The following is a 21994-nucleotide window of genomic DNA, read 5'->3' as shown; positions in this document are numbered from 1 at the left end:
ATTGTGTCTCATTTTGCATAATTCATTTAAATATAAATACAATTACTGTTATTAATTAATTAATCATCTGCTCACACAGTCAGCACAACACTTCATCAGGGAATTACAGTGTCAAAACTTTGGAGTCGCCGAGATTTGCGGCAGCCTGAAAACGAGAATAGTCGACATCAAATGTTCCGAATGGTACTTACTTTTAACTATCAGAACTTTGAGGCCGGGCCAAACTATCGCAACCTTGGTGTATCCAGTCTATTGGGAGCTCATAACATGATCGCTACATATGCGGCCCAAGGTGCCTTCCCACAATGTCAATAATGGGTCCTGAGCGAAAAAGTTTGACGACCAACAAGACTCTACTGGTTAGCGTCGTTGCCCCATCTAATCCTCAACATCCGTTTGCAGCACCACAATTCAAATACTGCTGTTCCAGATATGGGGGTCTTGGTGAAACGTTCCTCTGCATGCATCGCTTCGGAGCTTCTGTATCGTCTGCTGAAGTCCCCTCGCGGCCGTGTGAACTCCCAGCATCGCGTCGTGCGGTGCTCAAGACGAATCACGCAACCTGCTGCTCCCTAGAGTTCATCCGATAGGTTTGGTGCTGGACTTCAGTAATTTCTATGCACTGCTGCACTTATGCTATCAATCTAAAAAGGGCCACCCGCGTCGCTTTGACCCGTGGAACAGGATTACGATACAAGTAGCAATCAAATTAAAACGGCCCAGATGGAAAAAAAGTAAGTGATCTGTTTGTTATTTCTAAAGTGATCGCCATGACTGTTGATACATTTAGCCCACTTTGGGACAAAAGGATCAATGCCGTCAAGGAAAAATGTTTGCAGTTGCCTACGAAACCGTGATTGCCAGGCATGCGCCTTTTCATCGGAGGCAAATAGACAGCCACGAATGTCTTTCTTCAGGTCTCCAAAAATATGGAAATCACATGGAGAAAGATCAGAATTGTATGGAGAATGTATAAGGGCTTCCTAAAGAAACTTTCGCGGCATAGTTGAAACAACTTTGGCAACATGTGGACGGGCATTGCCCTGCAACAGAATGATGATGTCCGTCAACATTCCTGGGCGCCTGGACTTGATGGCGCGCTTCACTTTTTGCTAAGTGTCCCTGTGCCACTGCGCGCTAATTGTGATGCCGTGTTCCAGAGAGTCAGTCGAAGAAAACGTCATCATGAGTTTCCCGGAACTGGCGTGCACGGCTTTGGGTTTTTTCGGTGGGAGCCAATCCATGTGCTTCTATTGTTGGATCTGACACTTGCTCATCAGATTAAAATGATGACATTATGTTTCATCTTCCGCAACAGTATGGGACATGACTCAATTTTCTTCATCGTGATACCAATCCAGGAGCTGCAGTGATGTCGACATCCTGTTCAACATCTACTCGTCCTGAAGGTGTCGGGAACCCACTGTGCATAGATTTTCTGGAACTTCAGATGCATTGTCATGATGGTGTGAGGAGTACCTGACTGATGCCCAGCATGAGCCGAAAGTCTTCCACACTTCGCTGAGGGTAATTTTTGATGACAGCATCCACCGCAACAATAACACAAGGGGGTAATGACTTGATGACCCTGTCCTGGCTGACTCCTGTCTTTCAATGACATCCTACTTTCTCGAAATCATTTATTCTATGCAAACATACTTGCACATATCATATGAGGGGGGAATCAAAAATAAACAGAATTTCTGATTATTTTGAATTTTATTGAACTCTATATTCACAGTACTTCAGCCCCTTCGAAGTGGTGTCCAAGTGCATTAATGCACTTATCTCAACGCTTTTGCCACTGTAGAAAATAGTTCTGGAACTCTTGAGGCAGCACATTGTTCAAAGCCATTGAGGTGTTTTCTTTGATGTCAGCCACATAACTTAATCGCTTTCCTTTCAGAGTTTCCTTCATCCATGGAAAAAATAAAAGTCAGACAGAGCCAGATTGGGTGAGTAGGGTGGATGAGGCACAAGCCTCTCTTTTTTTTTCTTTTGCCATGAACCATCAGTAGTGGAGCAGACTTTGTTCTGCCCTACTCTCCATTGTTGCCAAATTTATTCAAGATGGCGGCGATATATATGGCAATGTAACAATGATGTCATGGCAGGAAGTTCAAATTTTGGCAGGAAGATAGGTCAACTGAGCTACCTCCACTAACCTATCCCCCTCCCCTCCCCCCAGAAAATGGCGGGAAGTTAAAATTCCAGCAGGACAATACAACATACCACAACTACCTCCACCTAACCTAAGACAATAGTGGGAAAATAGGTCACTTGGGCTGACCTAAGTATCCCAGCCACTTCCTCTTCATAGGAATTGGTGGGAAAAGGACTCAGACTGTGCTGGATAGGATGGACAAATGTCTTTATTTTAACAGTCTCTATTTAAACAATTTGAGGCAGTGTCTCCATCTTGTGTGTTCACCACGTGGTCTGGAGACCAACTGACCTAGTACACAGTACCGCCACCAGAGGGTGCCATTGTCCCTCCCATGACATAATCAAAGATGGCGGTCTGGAGGGGAAAAATAGTGGGAAAAGGACTCAGCCTGTTCTGGGCTGCTGGAGAGAGAAAGGAGTGTACTTTATTTATTTTTGGAACAATTTATTTAGGGACGGATTTCACCTAATTTCTTTATTACACTGATACAAAACACTCGCCCTGATGTGTTTGGGATCACAATATACAGTTTACAGACCTGGAAACTACTCATAAATCGCAGAAATAATGCAGTACACTGATGTACAATCACGAAAACAATTCGTAAATTATCGAAATAATGCATTGCACAGCCCACAGACATGTCCAGAAAAGAATGCAGTACACTGATGTGCAGACACCTTCACTACGCATAAAATTTCAAATCTACTACTATACACCGATAAGGGGTGCTAACATCCTCGACAGGGGCATGTCTGGGGAAATCTTGTGCTATTGGATGGGCAAGGACTCGGCAAGCTCCATTCATTCACGAGATTCGGACTGTAGCGGTCTACTTCTGATCAGCTGCAGATTAAATCGGTAACAGTGCTGCAGTGTGAGGGGTCTTTCATTCTCTAATTTCATCCTAAGACTTTGAGAATGCTCTGTGACTCCCACCAGCACAGAGATAGATCATAAATTATGTACTATGCTCGAGATGCTAGAAATATGTAGAGCACTGTCAGGTATACTTTTATAATGTAAATGTTGGAGAATTAACAATGAATGGACTTACTGCACAGTCATCTATCTACATTTGCAATGATACTCTCAAAGTGGAGAAGGGACGGTTTAGTGATTATATGGAAATTGGGAAACATGCTGTCGCAACATTGGTCGGTGTTGAAATTACTGTAAAAGTGCTCAAATTGTTCACATAATCAACTGTGATGCTTATTTTTACAGTACATCGAAGGTGTCTTTTCCACTCCATCCATCCACTGATACGCTGTTGGTTACCACATAATGATTGACTGACATCGCTTGTTTGAGGTGGAGAAAGAGTTTTTGTGGAGGGCAACACCTTCTGCGGATGGCTAGCACCGAAACAGTGATCACATACGTGATTGCAAAATGAGGAATTAGTCGAAACGGAATGCAGAGCCTTCAGCTATTCCGTCACTGCGACAGATCAGTTTAAATGTAGAGGTCATCAATCACCTTTCAACAGCAGTTTGGAAACGCTCCACACCACCGCCAAACTCTTCCAGTTTCCTGATGTTGCAACTGTCTTTTATTTAAAATCATCCAGTGTGTGTCGTGTGTTGTGGTAGCAGCAGTAACAACATGATTTACACCCTGCAACGTCTAGTTTTATGTGAGAAGCAATGGATCAGAATGTGCTAATATCAGTTTAGAATCTGACACAGACCTAGAAGTCGTGGCAGAAAAACAATGTGTATGGCAGTGTACAAAGTGTGGTACAGCAGGAAAAGCAATGTTTCAAACAACGAGACAGGGTCACAGGGAGCGTCTCTTGTGACTTCTTGTATAATTTATGGCATAGGGTCATCCTCCTACAGTACAGGCGATGCAACTTTACACTGGTCTGTGCAGTGGATCAATACCTGTATATTTAATAGGAACATTACATGTGCTCGATGCTGGCATGCAGACGGTATTTGTTTTCGATGTATGGGAGAAGAGAGATGCAGTAAAAATCTTGTGGAGTTCTTTATCGGATGTAGTGAGTGTAGCTTTCATAGTTCGTAATTTTTCTCTGTTGGATGGAACAGAATAACGATGATAGCATGTTGGGGTGATAGACGTGAATGGGCCCTGAGGGATGCAGAACTGCTTCAGACTGCCGTACTTGTATGTAGTTTCGGGGCCCACCCCAATGCAATAGCATAATCCTCGTCCTTCTCCCAGTTCCCATACTGTCTTTTATACTACCTCGTGTTTCAGGAGAAGGCTTCATTTGGCACTGACCTCACACATCGTACACTGTTGGCTAAGCTACGACAGCTTGTTCCCATTTCCACTGAATGGTCAAAACACAGTCCTGTCGCACTAAGTCGGGTCACTCTGTTTCTACATGGGTTGCAGAAGGTGGTGTATATAGCTCTCTCAGATTTCTGCTCAGTTTCAACTTAAATTGGAGCGATCATGTGCGTAAAGCTGCAGAAATGGCAGCAGTTGCAAGATGCATAGGGACTATCTAAAATTTTACTGTAGCAGATAGGTTCTACGTCTACATATATATACTCCGCTAGCCACCAAGCGGTGTGTGGCGAAGGGCACAAGTCATATTTCGATCCCTCTATTCCACTCGCAGATCGCACGAAGGAAAAACGACTGTCTGAACGCCTCAATACGAGCTCTAACTTCCCTTATCTTTGAATGGTGATCACTGCGCGATTTGAAAGTTGGTGCTAATAATATATGCTCTACATCCTCGGTGAAGGTCGGATTTCAGTATTTAGTGAGCAGCCCCTTCCATTTAGCGCGCCGTCTATTTGCAAGTGTGTCCCACTTCAAACTTTCTATGAGATTTGTAACGCTCTCGCGATGGCTAAATGAACCAGTCATGGATCTTGCCGCTCTTTTTTGGACCTTCTCAATCTCTTCAATGAGACCCAACTGGTAAGGCTCCCATACAGACGAACAATACTCTAACATTGGACAAACTAACGTATTGTAAGCTATTTCCTCTGATCTAGGTTCGAGAAAGGTGACACGTTTCGAGATATGAGTGTGTCAGAAATATGATTCACTAGTGGCTGTAATCATTAAAGGACTTCTGCATAGGATTCTATGCAGGTATGTGGTTGAATGGAAAGACTTGATTCAAAATTCCAGATAGCCTTTCTAGCGGATAGCGTAACACTAGAGATCTGAAAAGCTATTGCACATTTCTTATGACCTCAATCAGCACCCCATCTACTACTGTTTGTTATCATTCTCAATCAACCTTCGCCTATAACCTAGTGGATATATTGGGGAACCTCTGACATGGCATTGAGACAGAATGCATTACAAATACTGGAGAAGTATCTAGCGGTGGCAAGAGGGAGTAGCAAATACTGGTTTCATACCATGTTCATTAGCCGAATCACTTTCTAAATTTGGTAATTTTAGTATGAGGTTGCATTGCAGGCGACGTGTAACCGCACTGTTGGCCTGATAATATACTCTCCGGTGATCACCGTCTATAATCAGTATTTGTCTGGAAAAACCATGTCATCCGTAGGTAATGCCATACCTCAATTTATAAAGCCAGTATAGCTTTTAACATGGATACTTGTGTGCACCTGAAGAACCAAGATCACTTGTGATGGTAATATGGTTGTATTTTTTTAAAATCTGGCGGTTTGTAAGACGATTATGCCTCTCTTTACAGATACAGTGGTACCACTAGCAAGAAAACATAAAACTTATGAGACATGTCCACCCATCGTTGATTTTCGCTCGGTATTATTTCGTATCGCCAGTAATCAGTTATTGACAAAGTATTATACTTAGAAGTGGGGGATATGTGTTAAGTTCGCCTTGAGCATCAGGCTTATAAAGTATGTGTTTGTGTTCCGACTTGTGCAAAGGAAATGACTATGTCCAGTAGTAAGGAAGGTATGAATTTGTCATGGATTACTGTGATAGCAAAGGGAAAAGTATGTCAAGTCATAAGAATGGGCCAGATATTTCTATTTAGAGCCACAGCCGTCAGAAGGGTGTATTCCAGATACTTTGCTCGTTGTCGAATGTCGTCCAATTGAGACCACGATCGTAATATTTTATTGTAAGTAGAATGATAAAACAGATATGTGGCCGGTTTTCTAGGATGATTCTGCGTATGTGTGCTTGGCGTGCAGCGCCGGTGACCCGTGGTGGGAATGATTCACGTTTCCAGCTAATGGTAGGAGGTGTCCGAATGGAGAGGCCTTTTGGGGTGCAGGAATGTAGCTGACTTAACTGTGACTTCCTCTAGACGGCCGAATAGCGAACTAATACTTAGTATGTGTTGGGCAGCTTTTGTGATTGTGTGCTCAGAGCCCCAATAAAAAGGCTTCGATTAATCTAGGAATTACCAGCAAAACAGAAAATGCTAAATGTAGTATCCAAAATTCAGTTAATTGGGACAGAACGTTGGAGCCTCTTCAGACTGTGTACGCATATTAAAATGTATAAGGAACCATTTTCCGATAAAAGTAGGTTGCTGTACAAAAATCAAGAAATAGATTTTAATTTCTATAGTCAGGTGTATGCTCTGGACTCATCCTATGAATTTGCAGGCCTTAGAGCTTGTCCAAACTTGAATTGTTTCCATGTAGACCCTACGTCTTTCTAGAGAATGAATGTGATGCCGGCTTTTCAGTTATTCAGCAATTCAATGCAAATACAATTAAAATTTTCTGCAAAACTAATCCAGAGAATTTTAATGTCAGTGAAAACATGGCACTATTCACAAGAGGTATGAATAATGTATCAGATACGCTCAACTTTGGAATACCAAAAAACTCACTCTATAAGGATCTCTTTCACACAAAATATTAATTGACTTTTACAAAACCATTTGCTCAGAAAACAACACATTTTCCTCAAACAGAACAATGGAACCTAAGGGTCACGCTAAAGAGTACATTAGAAGTTTATCAGTATTCATGGGTCCAAAAGTTTTAAGTTCTTAATGACAGAAGAATTCAGTCAAGATCCTCTGGAATGTCATTTTGGAATTTTGATGACTATAAGCTGTGTAGTGGCAAATTCTGCCACTGAATGTATCAGGATGACCAAATGTACTGGTAAGAGGTAGAAGGCACCATATTAAGAGTCATCCGAGCTTTCCAAGTGATTTATTGTTTCTAACTACAGTGCGGTATTCCCTCAGTCTGCGTCACTGGGTCCCACAATGCTGAGGACACCACTTTGCTGTCTGCGAAATGACTTGGCGCGGACTGGCTGCCTCAGCAACCTGTGCATGCACTGTGTGTCGGCCTTGTATGCCAGTGGAGTTGCGTTGTCATCAGGATGCCGGCAGTTGACTCAGCGATTTGCATCCCTACCGACTCAACACCACTCGGTGTGAGCCACAGGCGGCCAACTGCGTGCTTCTCGCCAGCATGGCCGAGATCGCAGAGACAAGCGCCCGCAATCCGGCGTCCGAATCTGAGGCCCTCGCCTTGGGACGCCTTTGGCGTGTGTTGGAAGCCAGGAGGACTGCCTGCAGTAGTGAGCTGTGGAGTGGTCCACCGCCAGCTGGCTACGGACTCCATTCAGCCTCAGAGGGTCGAACCTGCAACCCACCATGGACTGGAACACTAGCGCCCCATCTGCTGCTGTGTGTAGCCAGTGGTGTGACATGCCCCGCATCCAGGAGCGCTGCCACACTTGAATGAATCTCATTAGAAATCTGCACCTACTTATATGTGGCTGTGTGCCTCTGTTTTGCTGTACATGCCACTTCGCGTCATGTACTCGTAACACAGTAGGATGGTCAGTGGGCCCCTCCTGCCTGTGATTTGCAACATTCAAAACCGCTATGTATACACTTTCAGCAATTTGACGGCCATGAGGCCTCTATTCTACTTCACAACTATTCGTATGCGTAGCTCACTGCAATCCGGCCTGCACCTGGCTGTAACTTGTGCTGAGAATATTGCACAAAATTAACTTTCCCTATCCTAAACGGTGGTGCCGCTACAGCTGTGACGACCATCCATCAACAGTAGATTTTCTGTGATTTCATATGTTACGGTGGGTGTAAGTTAAGATGGCTATATCTGCAACCTGGCAACTTTGAACAGAATTCAGAGCCATCTCTTATGACATTTGTTAATCAGATGCATTTATGTGCTAAAGAAATGGAGCTGCGCACCAAACGCATTCATTTACCTGCAGAGGAGAAAATGGTGATAGTGGACTGGGAGAATGATCTTCCTGTCCTGTATAAAAGACAAGATTCCAAAACACTGTTTTAGTTTATTGCATAGCAGGTCACACTGTTAGAAAGCTCAATAAACAGAGCAGCTGTGTGCGCTCAAACCCTCATGAGTAAAATGCGGTCTGAACACAATAACTGCAACCTTCACTGCTACAAACGACTTCGGCTCAGTAAGTAGCCTTTCTTATTTGACTTACCCGTCTGAAAGTGTTTTCATCATTCTTTTATAGGTTGAAGTAGCTTTTGAAAAGAAACTGTCTTCCATCTCAAATCAATGGGGTGATACATTTTATGTGTTTAGACAGCACTGACAAAATTGTTTTAGGAACAGGTGATTTAGGATGTTGTGTGGAATATAAACTTGATATTGCCAGTAAATTGATTTTCTATTTCACAAAGTGCCGCTTTTTCTTTCACACAAAAGAAATCAGCAAAGAGATCTTGTCAGAGAAGACTGTGAAGTAATCATGTAAGCTTTCCAAAGCTTCCGACAACAAACACACAAATTATATGGATGAGTTTACATTATGTTTCAACCTGTACGTTTTTGTCTGTATTGTTGGTTGGTGTGTCTCCATTGAAGATAATTTGCATGTTGTTCGATCTTCTTCAGTATATTTTATTCGTCTTAAAGAAAGTCAGAGTGTTATATTTTCTACACAGATGGCGTAGTTCACTTATCTTCTCTTAACCTTGTCAAATTCAGCGTTTTAAAATTAAGTAAAACCCGACTAGTACATATACTGAAAAGTTCCTCATGCAGCGCTAAGCGACGGTAGAGCCATCTAGCGACAGACCTGCGGAAACTTGTCAAGTGGCTACACCTACATTACTACTATCACCACACTGAAAAATACTTACCTCTTGTACAGTAGCAATCAATCAATCAAATTTTATTGTTGTTCAGCTCATAAAGCAATAGACAACGTCAAGATAACTTACATTTTTAACATTAATTACTAAATACAATTTAGTTTGGATTACATAACACCATCCCCTAGATACAGTGTTGAAAGACAGTATTTTCAGTTTCAAAAAATTCGTCTACAGCGTAGAAAGGATTATTCACTAGTATTCTGTACAACTTAGCTTTGAAGACATTGACAGGTAACTCTTTAAAATCTATACTTAACTTAGTGCACAACTTAAGTCCAAGAACTAAATATGAATTCTGTGACTTGGATAGTCTTTGATATGGTACATCTAAACATGATTTGTTCCTGGTGTTATGGCTATGTAAATCCCTTCTTAATGATATATTTGAAATATTGTTTCTAACATACAATAGAACATTATAGATGTACAAGTTTATTACCGTCAGGCATTGCAATTTAACAAACAAGGGTTTACAGTGTTCTAACTTATCTGAGTCGGTTATTATTCTTACTAATTTTTTTTGTAAAAGTAGAATGCCCTTTATGTGACTGCTATTGCCCCACAACAAGATTCCATATGATATGATATTTTGAAAGAAAGCAAAATATGCTGATCTTATATAACTATTAGGGAGATGTCTTTTTAAGTTTCTAATTATATCTAAAAACAAAGATGATATGACTTACCAAATGAAAGCGCTGGCACGTCGATAGACACACAAACAAACACAAACATACACACAAAATTCTATCTTTCGCAACCAACGGTTGCTTCGTCAGGAAAGAGGGAAGGAGAGGGAAAGACGAAAGGATGTGGGTTTTAAGGGAGAGGGTAAGGGGTCATTCCAATCCCGGAAGCGGAAAGACTTACCTTAGGGGGAAAAAAAGGACGGGTATACACTCGTGCACACACACACACATATCCATCCACACATATACAGACACAAGCAGACAACAAGTGTCTAATTAAATAGATAACTCTTGAGAGTCTGGCAGATAGATGTTTGATGTGTGGTTCCCATGTCAACTTGTTGTCTACTATAACACCTAAAAATTTTATACTTTCTAAGTCATGATTCTCTCTTAAGCTAAAGGAAAGTGCCTGGGACTTACTTTCATTTAGTAGAAAACCGTTCGCTCTAAACCATAATGAACTCTGAGCAAGGGTAGCTTTAACTATATTTTTTAGTGTGTTTAAATCTGAGTTTTTATTTAAAAAAGTTGTGTCATTGGCATACATTATTGTGTGAAAGTTTACAAAAGATGGCAGGTCATTAATCATAAGTAAAAACAATAGAGGTCCAAGTACTGAGCCCTGTGGCACGCCAGACCTAACATTAATCAGATCTGACTTCTCCCTGTTAATGCATACAACTTGTTGGCGGTTCTCAAGGAAGGATTTAATCATATTTATGCTGCTATTAGCAAAACCATAATAGGATAGCTTATTCAGTAAAGTATCATGGTCCACACAGTCAAACGCTCTGCTCAGATCACAAAATGTAGCCCAAGCAAGTCCCCTAGCCTCAAACACATCCAGAACAAATTTTACAAGAGAATCCATAGCACCTGTTGTGGATTTACCTTTCATGAATCCATATTGTTTGCCACTTGTTAAGTTTAAGTTATCTAAATATGTGCTAACTTGATTATACATAATTGTTTCAAGAATTTTTGAGAAAACAGGAGTTAACGATATTGGTCTGTAACTAGCAGGACAGTTCTTATCACCTTTCTTATATACTGGGGCCACTCTAGATATTTTTAGTACATCAGGAAACTTGTTTTCAGCTAGACATTTACTTACACAGTAGGTTAAGGGATCAATTACGCCGTCAATAATATCTTCAATAAGTTATGTGATAAATCATAGTAATCAATGCTATCTGAGGCTTTGAAATTTTTAACTATTTTCAGAATTGTATTGGTACACACCTCTGTGCAGTTGAGAATGCTCTGGTGGGGCCTTTCAAAATAGTTATCGATGAAGTTAAGGGCATTTTCTGGAGGTCTGTCTATTGAGCTGCATATTTCTTCAATAGATTGGACGCAGAATTGATTGAATTCATCTGGGGATATGGCAATAATGTCTTTTCCTTTGGTGTGTGCCACAGAGTTAATTATACTCCAGGCTTTTTTGCATTTATTTCTAGAGTTTTCAATGCGGGCTGTATTATATAGCTTCTTAGCATCATTAATAGCCTGTCTATAAAGTTATTTTCAAATGTATTTAAAAATATAGAGAAAAACTCAGTAAAAACAATGTCGGAGGAACAATGTTGTAGTCTACTAAATAGGGCATCCCAACTGATACAAGTGAGGGCAAGTCTAAATCTATCTATCCTCTCTTTGTTCTTAGGTCTCGTGGTTACAGTTTTAGCTTTTGGGCTGGAACAGTCTGGAGTTACATTGCTAAGACTAATATATACTGCATTATGGTCTGAGAAATGAAAACTAACTACATCTGAAGACATATGAGTTCTATTAATATTTGTAAATATATTATCAAGACAAGCAGGGCCCCTGATAGGTTTGGCGTTAGTATAGTACAGGTTATATTGCCTATGTACATTCTTGAAATCTGCCACATTTTTTGTCCTGCAGAATATCAAAACTTGAGTTGATGTCCCCTCCAATGACAATAGTATATTGTTCCCATTTTGGTGTACCGAGGGACATTAATAGGTCATCAAATTTCTCAAGAAAGATACTGGGGTCTGCACTAGGTGACCTGTAGACGACTAGTACTACTAATATTTTAAGGCACTCAATTACTATACCCGGTGTTTCAAAGTGCAGTTCCTCACAGGGAGTGTTGAGATCTAGCTTACTATACTTTTGTGTAGGCGGTGCTTTTACATATATTGCTACTCCACCATTCAAGTGGTGTTTCCTACTATAGCATTTAGTAAAGTATAATCATCCAGTACTTTGTAATCTAGTTCTTGCTCTTTGCACCAGTGTTCACTTATAAATAAGATATCAAACATGTTTTCATTGGAAAATTCATTAACAATTAGGTTTTTATCTGTCATACCCTGTATATTGAGGAAACCTATTTTAAACTCCCCTTTTTGCTTCACTTCATTTACATGTTTACCTGACTGACTTAACATACTGTTACCATAAAGCAGTTAACCAGGTTGTAACCTAATGCGGCTATCTAACCTGGTCTAGCACTGTAAGTTTTTTGACATCTCAGTTGAAACACAGCTCAACTTATCTAATACTATCCTGATTACTAAGTCACTTAAAACACGTTAGCCTAATTTGTTAAAATGTTCACCATGCTTGGTGTGACAATCTCTGTGACAGTTACTAGTGTTTATTATAGATACATTTTTGAAGTGCTTACAAATAGCTTTGTATTCCTGGTTGGTTTGATCCACTTCCTTATTAACACAGGACCACTGAGGCAAGTCGTGTCGATGAGGCACACTGACAACAATCACGTTGGTGTGGGTCAATGTTTCCAGAGTTTTCTTCAGTGTTGATGTTGCTGTCTCCCTCTCGTTTCTACTGACGTCGTTTGCTCCAGCCATTACAACTACAACGTCTTTATCTATCAAGGTGTTGCAGTCTTTCTTGAGTGATGCTGATACATCTCGAAAACCTGCCCCTGGTTTTACGATTCCATCTACTGTGCATTCATTAATTGCAGAAGGTCCTCTTTTCTGTTAACATAACTGCTAATACTCGTGCATAGCTGTCAGAATAAATCTTGATTTTCCGATTCTTCTTAGGTGTTTTTGCTGGATTTTGAGGCTCTTTCTGATTCTTCTTAGATGTGACTATGTTATTTGCTGGATTTTGAGGTTCTTGCACTATTTTATTTAGAGATGAACGTCCTGCTTCGGATCTATTGACAATCACACACCTTTCCCTACTTCCACGTAAACAGTTAGCTTTTTTGTTTTCATATGCAGTTTCAGATCTGTATGACCGATTGTCGATTGTTGTTTTGCTTGCTGTTTCACAAGATACGTTTTCTTCGTTACTGACAACAGTATTATGCCTACACCCATCACATTTCCATATCATTACAGTTTTCTTGTCTCCTTTTAGCGAGGGGTCAATTTTTCCACAACGAAAATGAAATATTTTGCCACACTCCTTACACACAATTCCATTTTTCACTGTTTTTTGACATTTCCCACATAGTTTATCACAAACCCTTGTCTTTTCAGAGGTTGGAATATCTGATACTTCACTCTGTTGGCACTGCTGTTCTATTTCATTACCTTTACTTTTCAGAACACGTATTTCTTCTAAAAGTACAGTGATAATTTTGGCTTTGCACTCGTAACTGTTTAATTTCTTGCCTAAATCGTCTTTGAAACAGTTCGAGCAGAACCAACTCTTCCGCTTTGGATCGACATTTGCAGACTTTATGTGGAACATTGTTTTACAGTTAAACCACATTATACCTTTGATAGCATTTCTACCGCAGTAGCATTAGGTTGTATCCCACATGTCTAAATCTCGCTCATAAGACGATGTTGTAGGAATATCTCGCCATTGTTCATGAGACGATGTTGCAGGAACACACATACTTTTCATTTCGTCTTTTCTGCCTGTAGCGCTTCTTCTTTCAGCGATTTCTTTAAGTGGATGGCACAGAACACACAGTTTATCACAAAAGACGGAGAAATTTCCACATGTCGAGCAATTTTCCTCATGATTTATGTGTTTATTTACAGAACTTACAAACTCACGATCTTCACTCGGCGCCATCTTGCCTCACTTATAAATATTAACTACAGCGAAATATGCTTACCACCATTGTGCAATACCAATTTACCACTTTTGGTAAGCTGTTGCTAGTAAGCTGGATAAAGAACGATGCAGATATGCTTAGTAGTCATTGAAAACTTATTTGCTGAACTTAACAGTGCGTACTGGCTGACAACTCTCAGCGCTTCTGACCTTTGTCAGTTAGCCGAGTGTATGCCTCAACACTAAGTGAGTTTAGAAGCTGGTCCCGCACCCGTGGTCTTGTTATTTGAGAGATGATTCATAATAATGACGACGTTTCTCGAAAAAAAATGAGAGAACACTTGAACAAATTTTTAGGCTAAGGCAAAAAAACACGAGAGAAATGTTCCTTGTTAACGCTTTTAGATCACACCCAGTTAATCGTGAACGTTGATAGACTTAAGTGTCATTCAAAATTGATAACTTTTTGTACGTTAGTAACTTCGAATGAGTAATGTTCTAAAAGTTGGTATACGAAAAATAGAAAGCGATGACATTTTTCAACAACCGTTGTGAATCAAGGGTGCCTGGTAGTGTTTCGCAATGACTATCTTAATTCGCTAATGATAAAGTAAGTTTATTGTTCCTTTCTTCCCACATTTTGTACGTTTTCTGCGAATTTGTTTGCGTGTAATTCTGCGTATTTTTACGTGTTGTTAAATAAGTGTACGTATTTTTGCTTGTCTGTACGTATTTTTACGCGTCGTTTTCTGTTATCTAGTTCCCCTCACAAACATCTAACGCCTCATTTGTCCATTACCTACATGATTTCACGTGCCCCGAACGCAATCCGCCATCCCTGTACAATGGCCCGCTGCTTAATCTTTGTGCACCTATTTAGAAAAATATCTCTTTCCGTAGCAAAAACTCAGACCCACATCCAATCCCTTCAGTGCTGCCAAAACCATGGAACCACCACGAACGGCCCAATCATAAAAATTCATTTCTCCAGATTCCACTGTTAATTTCACAATGACCTTCACTTTTTCAGATTCCGCCAGTCCCTGGCACACAAACCAGGTACTGCAAAAATGCATCTCCATGGCACAGGCATCCCAGAAACACTTCTGCTCCCTCTGCAAGATATTGCTACTGTGGAATCCCTGCTATATAAACCACATTTCTGCAGTTGAATCCCTTGTTCTCCAGCACCTGCAAGAGCATTACAGATGCCACCTCCAAAAGTCGCCCAACCTGCTGATGTCATAGTGCCACTATCCAATCCCTATCCTACCCAGAATGTTGCTCCTCGCCAACCCCCTCATAGTAGCACCCAGACCCTGCCTAGCTGAGCTTTTCAATTTTCCACATTCCCCAAAACTCCATATCAACTCCCCACTAAATCCTGAAACACTATTGTTAACCTTTTCACCAAAATTCTCAGCTCCACAGAAGTTGGAGTCATATCTAAAGGCATTATCTTCAGCCCTACACTCAAATTTAACCATGCTGGACTCATCAAAGAACAGCTCTACTTCACCTGATCCCTGCAATGGAAAAATTTCTATGCCAACCAAAGTTAACATAATTCCAACATTGAACCCTGCCTCTTCCAGTTCATACCACCATCCAAACATGATCCTTCCCCCCACCCCCACCTAATCCCCTCATTGCACCTTCCAGGATTTCATTATTTCCAACTTGGTGCCACCATCCTTCCCCAAGTTTCTTCCTAAGAACACTAACCTTTCAGCAGAAGAAAGGAGAGACACACCCAACCTCAAAACAAATCCTGACCTAATCATCCTACCTGCAGACAAAGATTCCACCACTGTTGTTATGAATCACAATGCTTACCTGGCACAAGCTGTCTGCCAATTACCTGACTCCTCCACCTATAAACTTTGCCAGAGTGATCACATTCCAGAATACCAACATAACCTCCAATACTTGCTCAAAACATTAGGTCCTTCCCAGAACCTATCCCCTGAATCCAATTCCCACCTCACCCATATGACACCCCTCACATCCTGATACTACATGTTCCCCAAATTCTACAAACCCAATAATCCTGGACGCCCCACTGTAGCTCTTATTCTGCCCACACTGAAAGAATTTCAGTCCTCACTAACGAAACATCCTACCAGCCGCTCTTAATCTAACTTCCCACATCAATTATGCCAGACACGTTCCTTCACTTACTCTCCACCATCCCTATCTGTTTACTTTCCGAACCCCTACTCATCATTGTTGATGCTGCTTTCCTATACATCAACATGCTTCTGCCCATGGTCTTGCCCCTACAGTATACTATGTTCCCCAGCGTCCTTCAGACTCCAAACTCACTACCTCATTCCTCATACACCTTACTAACTTTATCCTAATCACAACTACTTCTTTTCATTGAGTCTGTCTATAGTTCCACATATCATCTTTATAATGAGTAGCAATCTATCCTTTTCCTAAAAATAAGTTTTCTTTATTTATGCAAAGTGTGTACTATAAACCACCTGAATATGTTACAGTTTATTCTCTTCTGCATAAAAATGATTTTATAGTCACAAAGTCGCAAAAACATTATTTCTGTCACAAAGAACAAATGTTTTGATCAATGCTTATACTGTATGCAGTTGGTTGAACCTGCCACACACAAGCGACTGACAGATCAGTTTCATCCAGTATTACCAATATGAATGCCACTGTGTCGTAAAGACCTGACATGGGAAATGAATTACTTTGTTTACCAGGCGTCAAAATTGATCTCCGTATACACACTAATACTTAAAAATGGATCAAAATCCATTAAACTTATTTTGAAACTTTTTCTTGGAAACTCAAGGCTATGTTACAGAATAAATACTATTTTACATTTGCGACAACTGAGTTACATGCCTCTGTCCATTGTGCAATTCATTTTTCATTTCTTAATTTTCAATTCCCTTTTCCTTTATTAGTGCTGCAGTTTATGGCAATGGAGAGTATTTGCACAATGGTTTTAGAAACATGATGTATGTATAGACATTTTGTCAGTAGCAGCACTGCTGATTTCTGTAACTTCTATTGTAATTTGTATGACAGATTGTTAGATTAAATGAAATGACAATGGATATGAAGGTAGGACATGAGTTACTGGGGGAAATAAAGCTTTGAGGATGCGTCGTGAGTTCTGCTTGTGTAGGTCATTCAGTAGACTGCTTTTCTGCAAAAGGTACATGTCTTGAATTCGAGTCTCAGTCCAGCAATCATTTTTGATCCATATCAGTGCACCCTCTGCCGCAGAGTGAAAATTTCATTCTGGAAACATCCCCCCAGCTGTGGCTAAGCCAGTGCTAGTCCTCCAAGCTTCACAAGAGAGCTTCTGTGAAGTCTGTAGATTAGGAGAAATAAATAAAGCAGTGAGGATGGATCTTGAGTCGTGCATTGGTAGCTCAGCCAGCAGAGCACTTGTCCATGAGAGGCAAATGTCCCAAGTTCAAGTCTTGGTCCGGCACACAGTTCTAGTTTTCCAGGAAATTTGATTTCAGTGTCTACTCTGCTGCAGAATGAAAATTTCATTCAGATGTTATATGTATGTCAATCCACCTAGACAGTACATACGTAAGTAGCATACATCCTCGACATTCTACTATAACATAAATATGTGTAATGAAAACAATGTCACCCACAGTGTATCACAGGTCACTCGATAATGGTAGTTTAGCTGAAACAGACCTATAGTGAAAGTGAAATAAATAAAATTTAATCTCACACAGCAGCAAGTGTTGACACACCTTATAAATAATATATGACTGGAATAAGTTTAAACTTAACATTTACATAAGAAGACAATAAAGATGAAAAATATGATACAGACATCATAGATAACACTGTTCTTGAGTGAAACAACACGTTTAAAACTGAATTTCTGATGTAAAATTAATCAAAACTAGTTCTGAAACAATTATAACGTTAGCTATGGCAAAAAAAGAGGAAAAATATGTCACAGACATTGTACTTTACACTGATTAAGAAGTGATGTATCACAAACATGCTTGAATGAGATATCCTGGACATAAAATTAATAAAATCTGGACCTAAAATATTTGTAAGTCAGTTTTAGCCTATCAGACACAATTCCTTCTTGCAGAGAGATGTTGAATACATCACGTAAGAATAGACTCATTCATTTCAATATTTTACTAGAAATATTGTCCGCACAAGTTTACTTCTTTTTTAATTGTCTTAATTACTCTTTCATTTTCATTTACTGTAACATAAACAAGAGGATAGATTGCTAGTCGCTGTAAAGATGCCACATTGAGTTGCAGACAGGCACAAGGAAAAGACTGTTACCGGTACACATTAATTTTTGGCCAAAGTCTTCTTCAGGAAAGGGAGCACACACATTCATTCACAAAAGCCTCCTACATCAAAGACACCACCAATTTCCTTCACCGACTCTTCACCATCCCCATCTCTTTACCTCCTGCATCCCTACTTGTCGCTACTGACACCGCTTCTTTATACACCAAAATCCCTCATGAACAGAAATTTCAGTTCTATCCAAAGGCCTCACCTTTAACCCTACATCCAAATATAATCATTTTGGACTTTTCAAAGGCATAATCTCCTTCTCCCATGCCCTGCAATGGAAACACTTCTTTGCCACCAGTCTCCAACCTAATCCCAACACTGAACCTTTCCTCTCCCAGTTCATACCACCACCCAACTGTGATAATCCTCCTATCACTAACCACCTCTTGGTCACCTTCCAGGAATTATTTATCTTCATCTTGCCCTCACTATCCTTCCCAGAGTCCCTTCATAAGATCACCAATCTTTCAGCAAAAGCAAGGAGAGCTACACAAAACCACAAAAGAAATCTTGACCTGATCATCCTACCTACAGACAAACATTCCACCACTGTCTCCATGAATTGCAGTGACTAAATGGCGTAAGGCCTGCCAATTATCCAAGTTCCCCACCTATAAATTCTGCCAGAGTGATCCCATCCCAGAAGTCCATAATAACCTCAAATCCTAGCTTAAAGACATCTGCCTCCTATATGCTCACTAACATCCACAAACCCAACAATCCTGGATGCTATAGCAGCTGGTTATTGTGTCCACACTGAAAGAATTTCGGTCCTCACTGACCAACACTTCAAACGTATTGTCCTTAATATAACCTCCCACGTCAATGATATCAACCCCTTCCTTCACTGACCCTCCACAATCCCTGCCTCTTTAACTCCTAAATCCCTACTCATCACTGTTGATGCCACTTTCCTACACATCAGCATCCCTCATGCCCATGGTCTTGCCCCTACTGAATACAACATCCCCAATGAACATTCCCAATGTGCTTCAGACTTTAAGCCCACTACCTCATTCCTCATACACCCTACTAACTTTTTCCTAGTTCACAACTACTTCTGCTTTGAAGGGAAGGTATTATACAATGAAATCTGCAGTAAAGCCACATGGCACCTTCCTATGCCAACTTGTTAATGTGCCATCTAGAGGATACATTCATAGCCACCCAAAACACTAAAACCCTAATCCAGTTCAGGTTCACAGATGATGTCTTCATGTTCTGGACTCATGGCTAAGACATCCTATCCTCATTGCTTCACAACCTCAACACCTTCTGTCACAACTGCTTCACCCGGTTCTCCCCAAATGAATGTGCCACCTTCCTCAACACTGGCCTCTTTGATGGCTCTATTGACACCTCTGTCCATATTTTTTTTACCAACCAACAGTACCTATATTTTGATAGCTGACATCCCCCACCAGAAACTTCCTTCCATACAGCTTGGCCACCTAGGGAGGGCATATCCACAGTGACAAGAACTGACTTACCCAGTATACTGAGGCTCTCACCTCTATACAGACAGGCATAATTCCCCAAACGTAAACTGCAACCAAATCCCATGTGTCATTTTCCCACACACACTCCAATCATCCCTTCCCCCCACCCTGAACCCCCCAGGAACCAGCTACAAAGGAGTGTGCCCTTCATCATCCAAATCCATCCAGGACTGGAAAAACTGAATCATATCGCTCATTAGGGCTTTGATTGTCTATCTCCGTGACCTGAAATGAGGGGCATCCTACCTAAGATCTTTCCCACCTGTCCTAAAATAGTGTTCTGACGCCCACCCAACCTCCATATGCCACCTCCTATGCCACTCCAAATCCCACCCCTTGCCCCTGGGATACTGTCCACAAGGGTGAATGACCACCACCAAACTATGGCCAAGAACAATGTGGACAACACTGTGGCGCAACAGCTGCTGAACATAACATGCTTGATTTCAATGGCTGCTTTGCAACCTGGGCCATCTGGCTCCTCTCTTCCAGCATCGGATTTATAAACTGTGCAGATGGGAGTTATCCTTACAACGCATTCTTGGCTCCCGAAATCATCCTGGCCTCCTGGCTCCCTCCCCGTGGCCTACCAATGATGCAAAGGCAGCCTTGTCCTGCTGCCTTCTAGTTCCAGCTCGCACAGCCAGACAGTGCTCTTCTCCTTCCCCCTCTCTCCACCTGTACCCTATTGTCCCTCCCCCTTCCTTGCCTCACTCCCAATTGCTGCTTTTGCTCAATGCAACAGTTGCAGTGTGGCTAGAGCAGCCGAAGGCATTAGTAATGTGCTTGTGATGTTTGCCTGCTTGTGTGAATGTGTGTTTTCCTTTCTTTTCTGAACAAGGATTTGGCTGAAAGCTAAACGTGTAACAGGCTTATTGTTGCGCCTGTCTGCAGTTCCACATATCATCTTTGCAGTGAGTGGCAACCTATCCTTTCCTAAAAATAAGTTTTGTTTATTTATGAAACAGACAAAGGTTTCACCACTGTCTTTATGAATTGCAGTGACTGTGTGCCACAAGGCATCTTCCACCTGTCTGACTCCTCCACCTATAAACGCTGCCAGAGTGATGCCATTCTAGAAGTCCAACATAACCTATATCCCTTTCTTAAAGCCTTAGGTCCTTCCCAGAATCTATCCCCTTAATCCATTTACCTCATTACCTGTATGACACCCTGGACATCGTCTTTCTACCTGTTCCCCAAAATCCTCAAAAAGAATTTTGGCCCTCATTGATGAACAACTCCAACCAACTGCCCGAAATCTAGCCTCTCACAATATTGATACCAACCACTTCCTTCACTGACTCTCCAATATCCCCCCACTTTACCTCCTGGATCCCTACTCGTCATTATTGACACCAACATTCCTTGTGCCCATAGTCTTGCTATTATAGCACATTGTCTCTAACAATGTCCTCCAGAGTCCAAGCCCGCCATCTCATTCTTTATGCACCTTACCAACTTTTTCCTAACACACCACTACTGCACCTTTGAACAGAAGGTAAACAAGCGAATCTGTGGCACAGTCATGGGCACTTGCTTGGCACCCTCCTACTCCAACCTGTTTATGTGCCATCTGGAGGGAACCTTCCTAGCCTCCCAAAGCCCCTTAACCTGGTTCAGGTTCAATGATGATATTTTTATGATCTGGACTTGGGACAAGACAACCTGTCCATTATTCCTTTATAACCTCAACACCTGTCCCTTCTGCTTCACCTGACACTCATCAACCATTCTTCTGCCTTCCTGCAAGTTGACCTCTTCTCTGATAGCTTTATGCAGACCTCTATCCCCATTAAACCCCCTAACAGTACATGCATTTTGATGGCTACCATCCCTTCCACATCAAGAAAATCCTTACCACACAGACTCACCACATACGAACTGCATGTTGCAGTTCCTTGTCCTGTATGCTTAGCATGCAGAGCACGTGTGTGTGCGCGTATCTGTACGTCTCACAAAGGCCTTCACAGGTAGGCACTACCCCCAGACCCAGTCCATGTGCTAATAACCTTTTTGATGAATGGCTCCAACCCATAGATTTTTTTTTTTTTTAGATTTACTTTCATCCCAATTGATCCGTAGTGAGGAGGTCATCCTGGATGTAGAACATGTCAGAAAAACAATAATACATGAAAAATATTAACAACTAAACAAATAAGCTAATGTACCTTCCTCAGGTCCCAAATGGAATTCTTTCTCT

General features: G+C 41.1%; 1 protein-coding gene across 1 annotated transcript in view; it reads right to left on the bottom strand.

Moving 5' to 3' along the window:
- Window positions 1–18062: 18062 nt before the first annotated feature.
- Window positions 18063–21994, bottom strand: part of LOC126191094 (uncharacterized) — an 86495-nt gene continuing 82563 nt past the window's right edge. Inside the window, exon 5 of the mRNA XM_049931822.1 lies at window positions 18063–18185. Coding sequence (XP_049787779.1) covers window positions 18118–18185 — 68 coding nt within the window. The 3' untranslated portion in view covers window positions 18063–18117. The remainder of the gene's footprint in view (window positions 18186–21994) is intronic.

This window comes from Schistocerca cancellata, chromosome 6, assembly GCF_023864275.1.
Source record: "Schistocerca cancellata isolate TAMUIC-IGC-003103 chromosome 6, iqSchCanc2.1, whole genome shotgun sequence".
NCBI lineage: Eukaryota > Metazoa > Arthropoda > Insecta > Orthoptera > Acrididae > Schistocerca > Schistocerca cancellata.
Note: the sequence above shows the minus strand (reverse complement) of the source record. Positions and strands in the feature narration are given on the sequence as shown.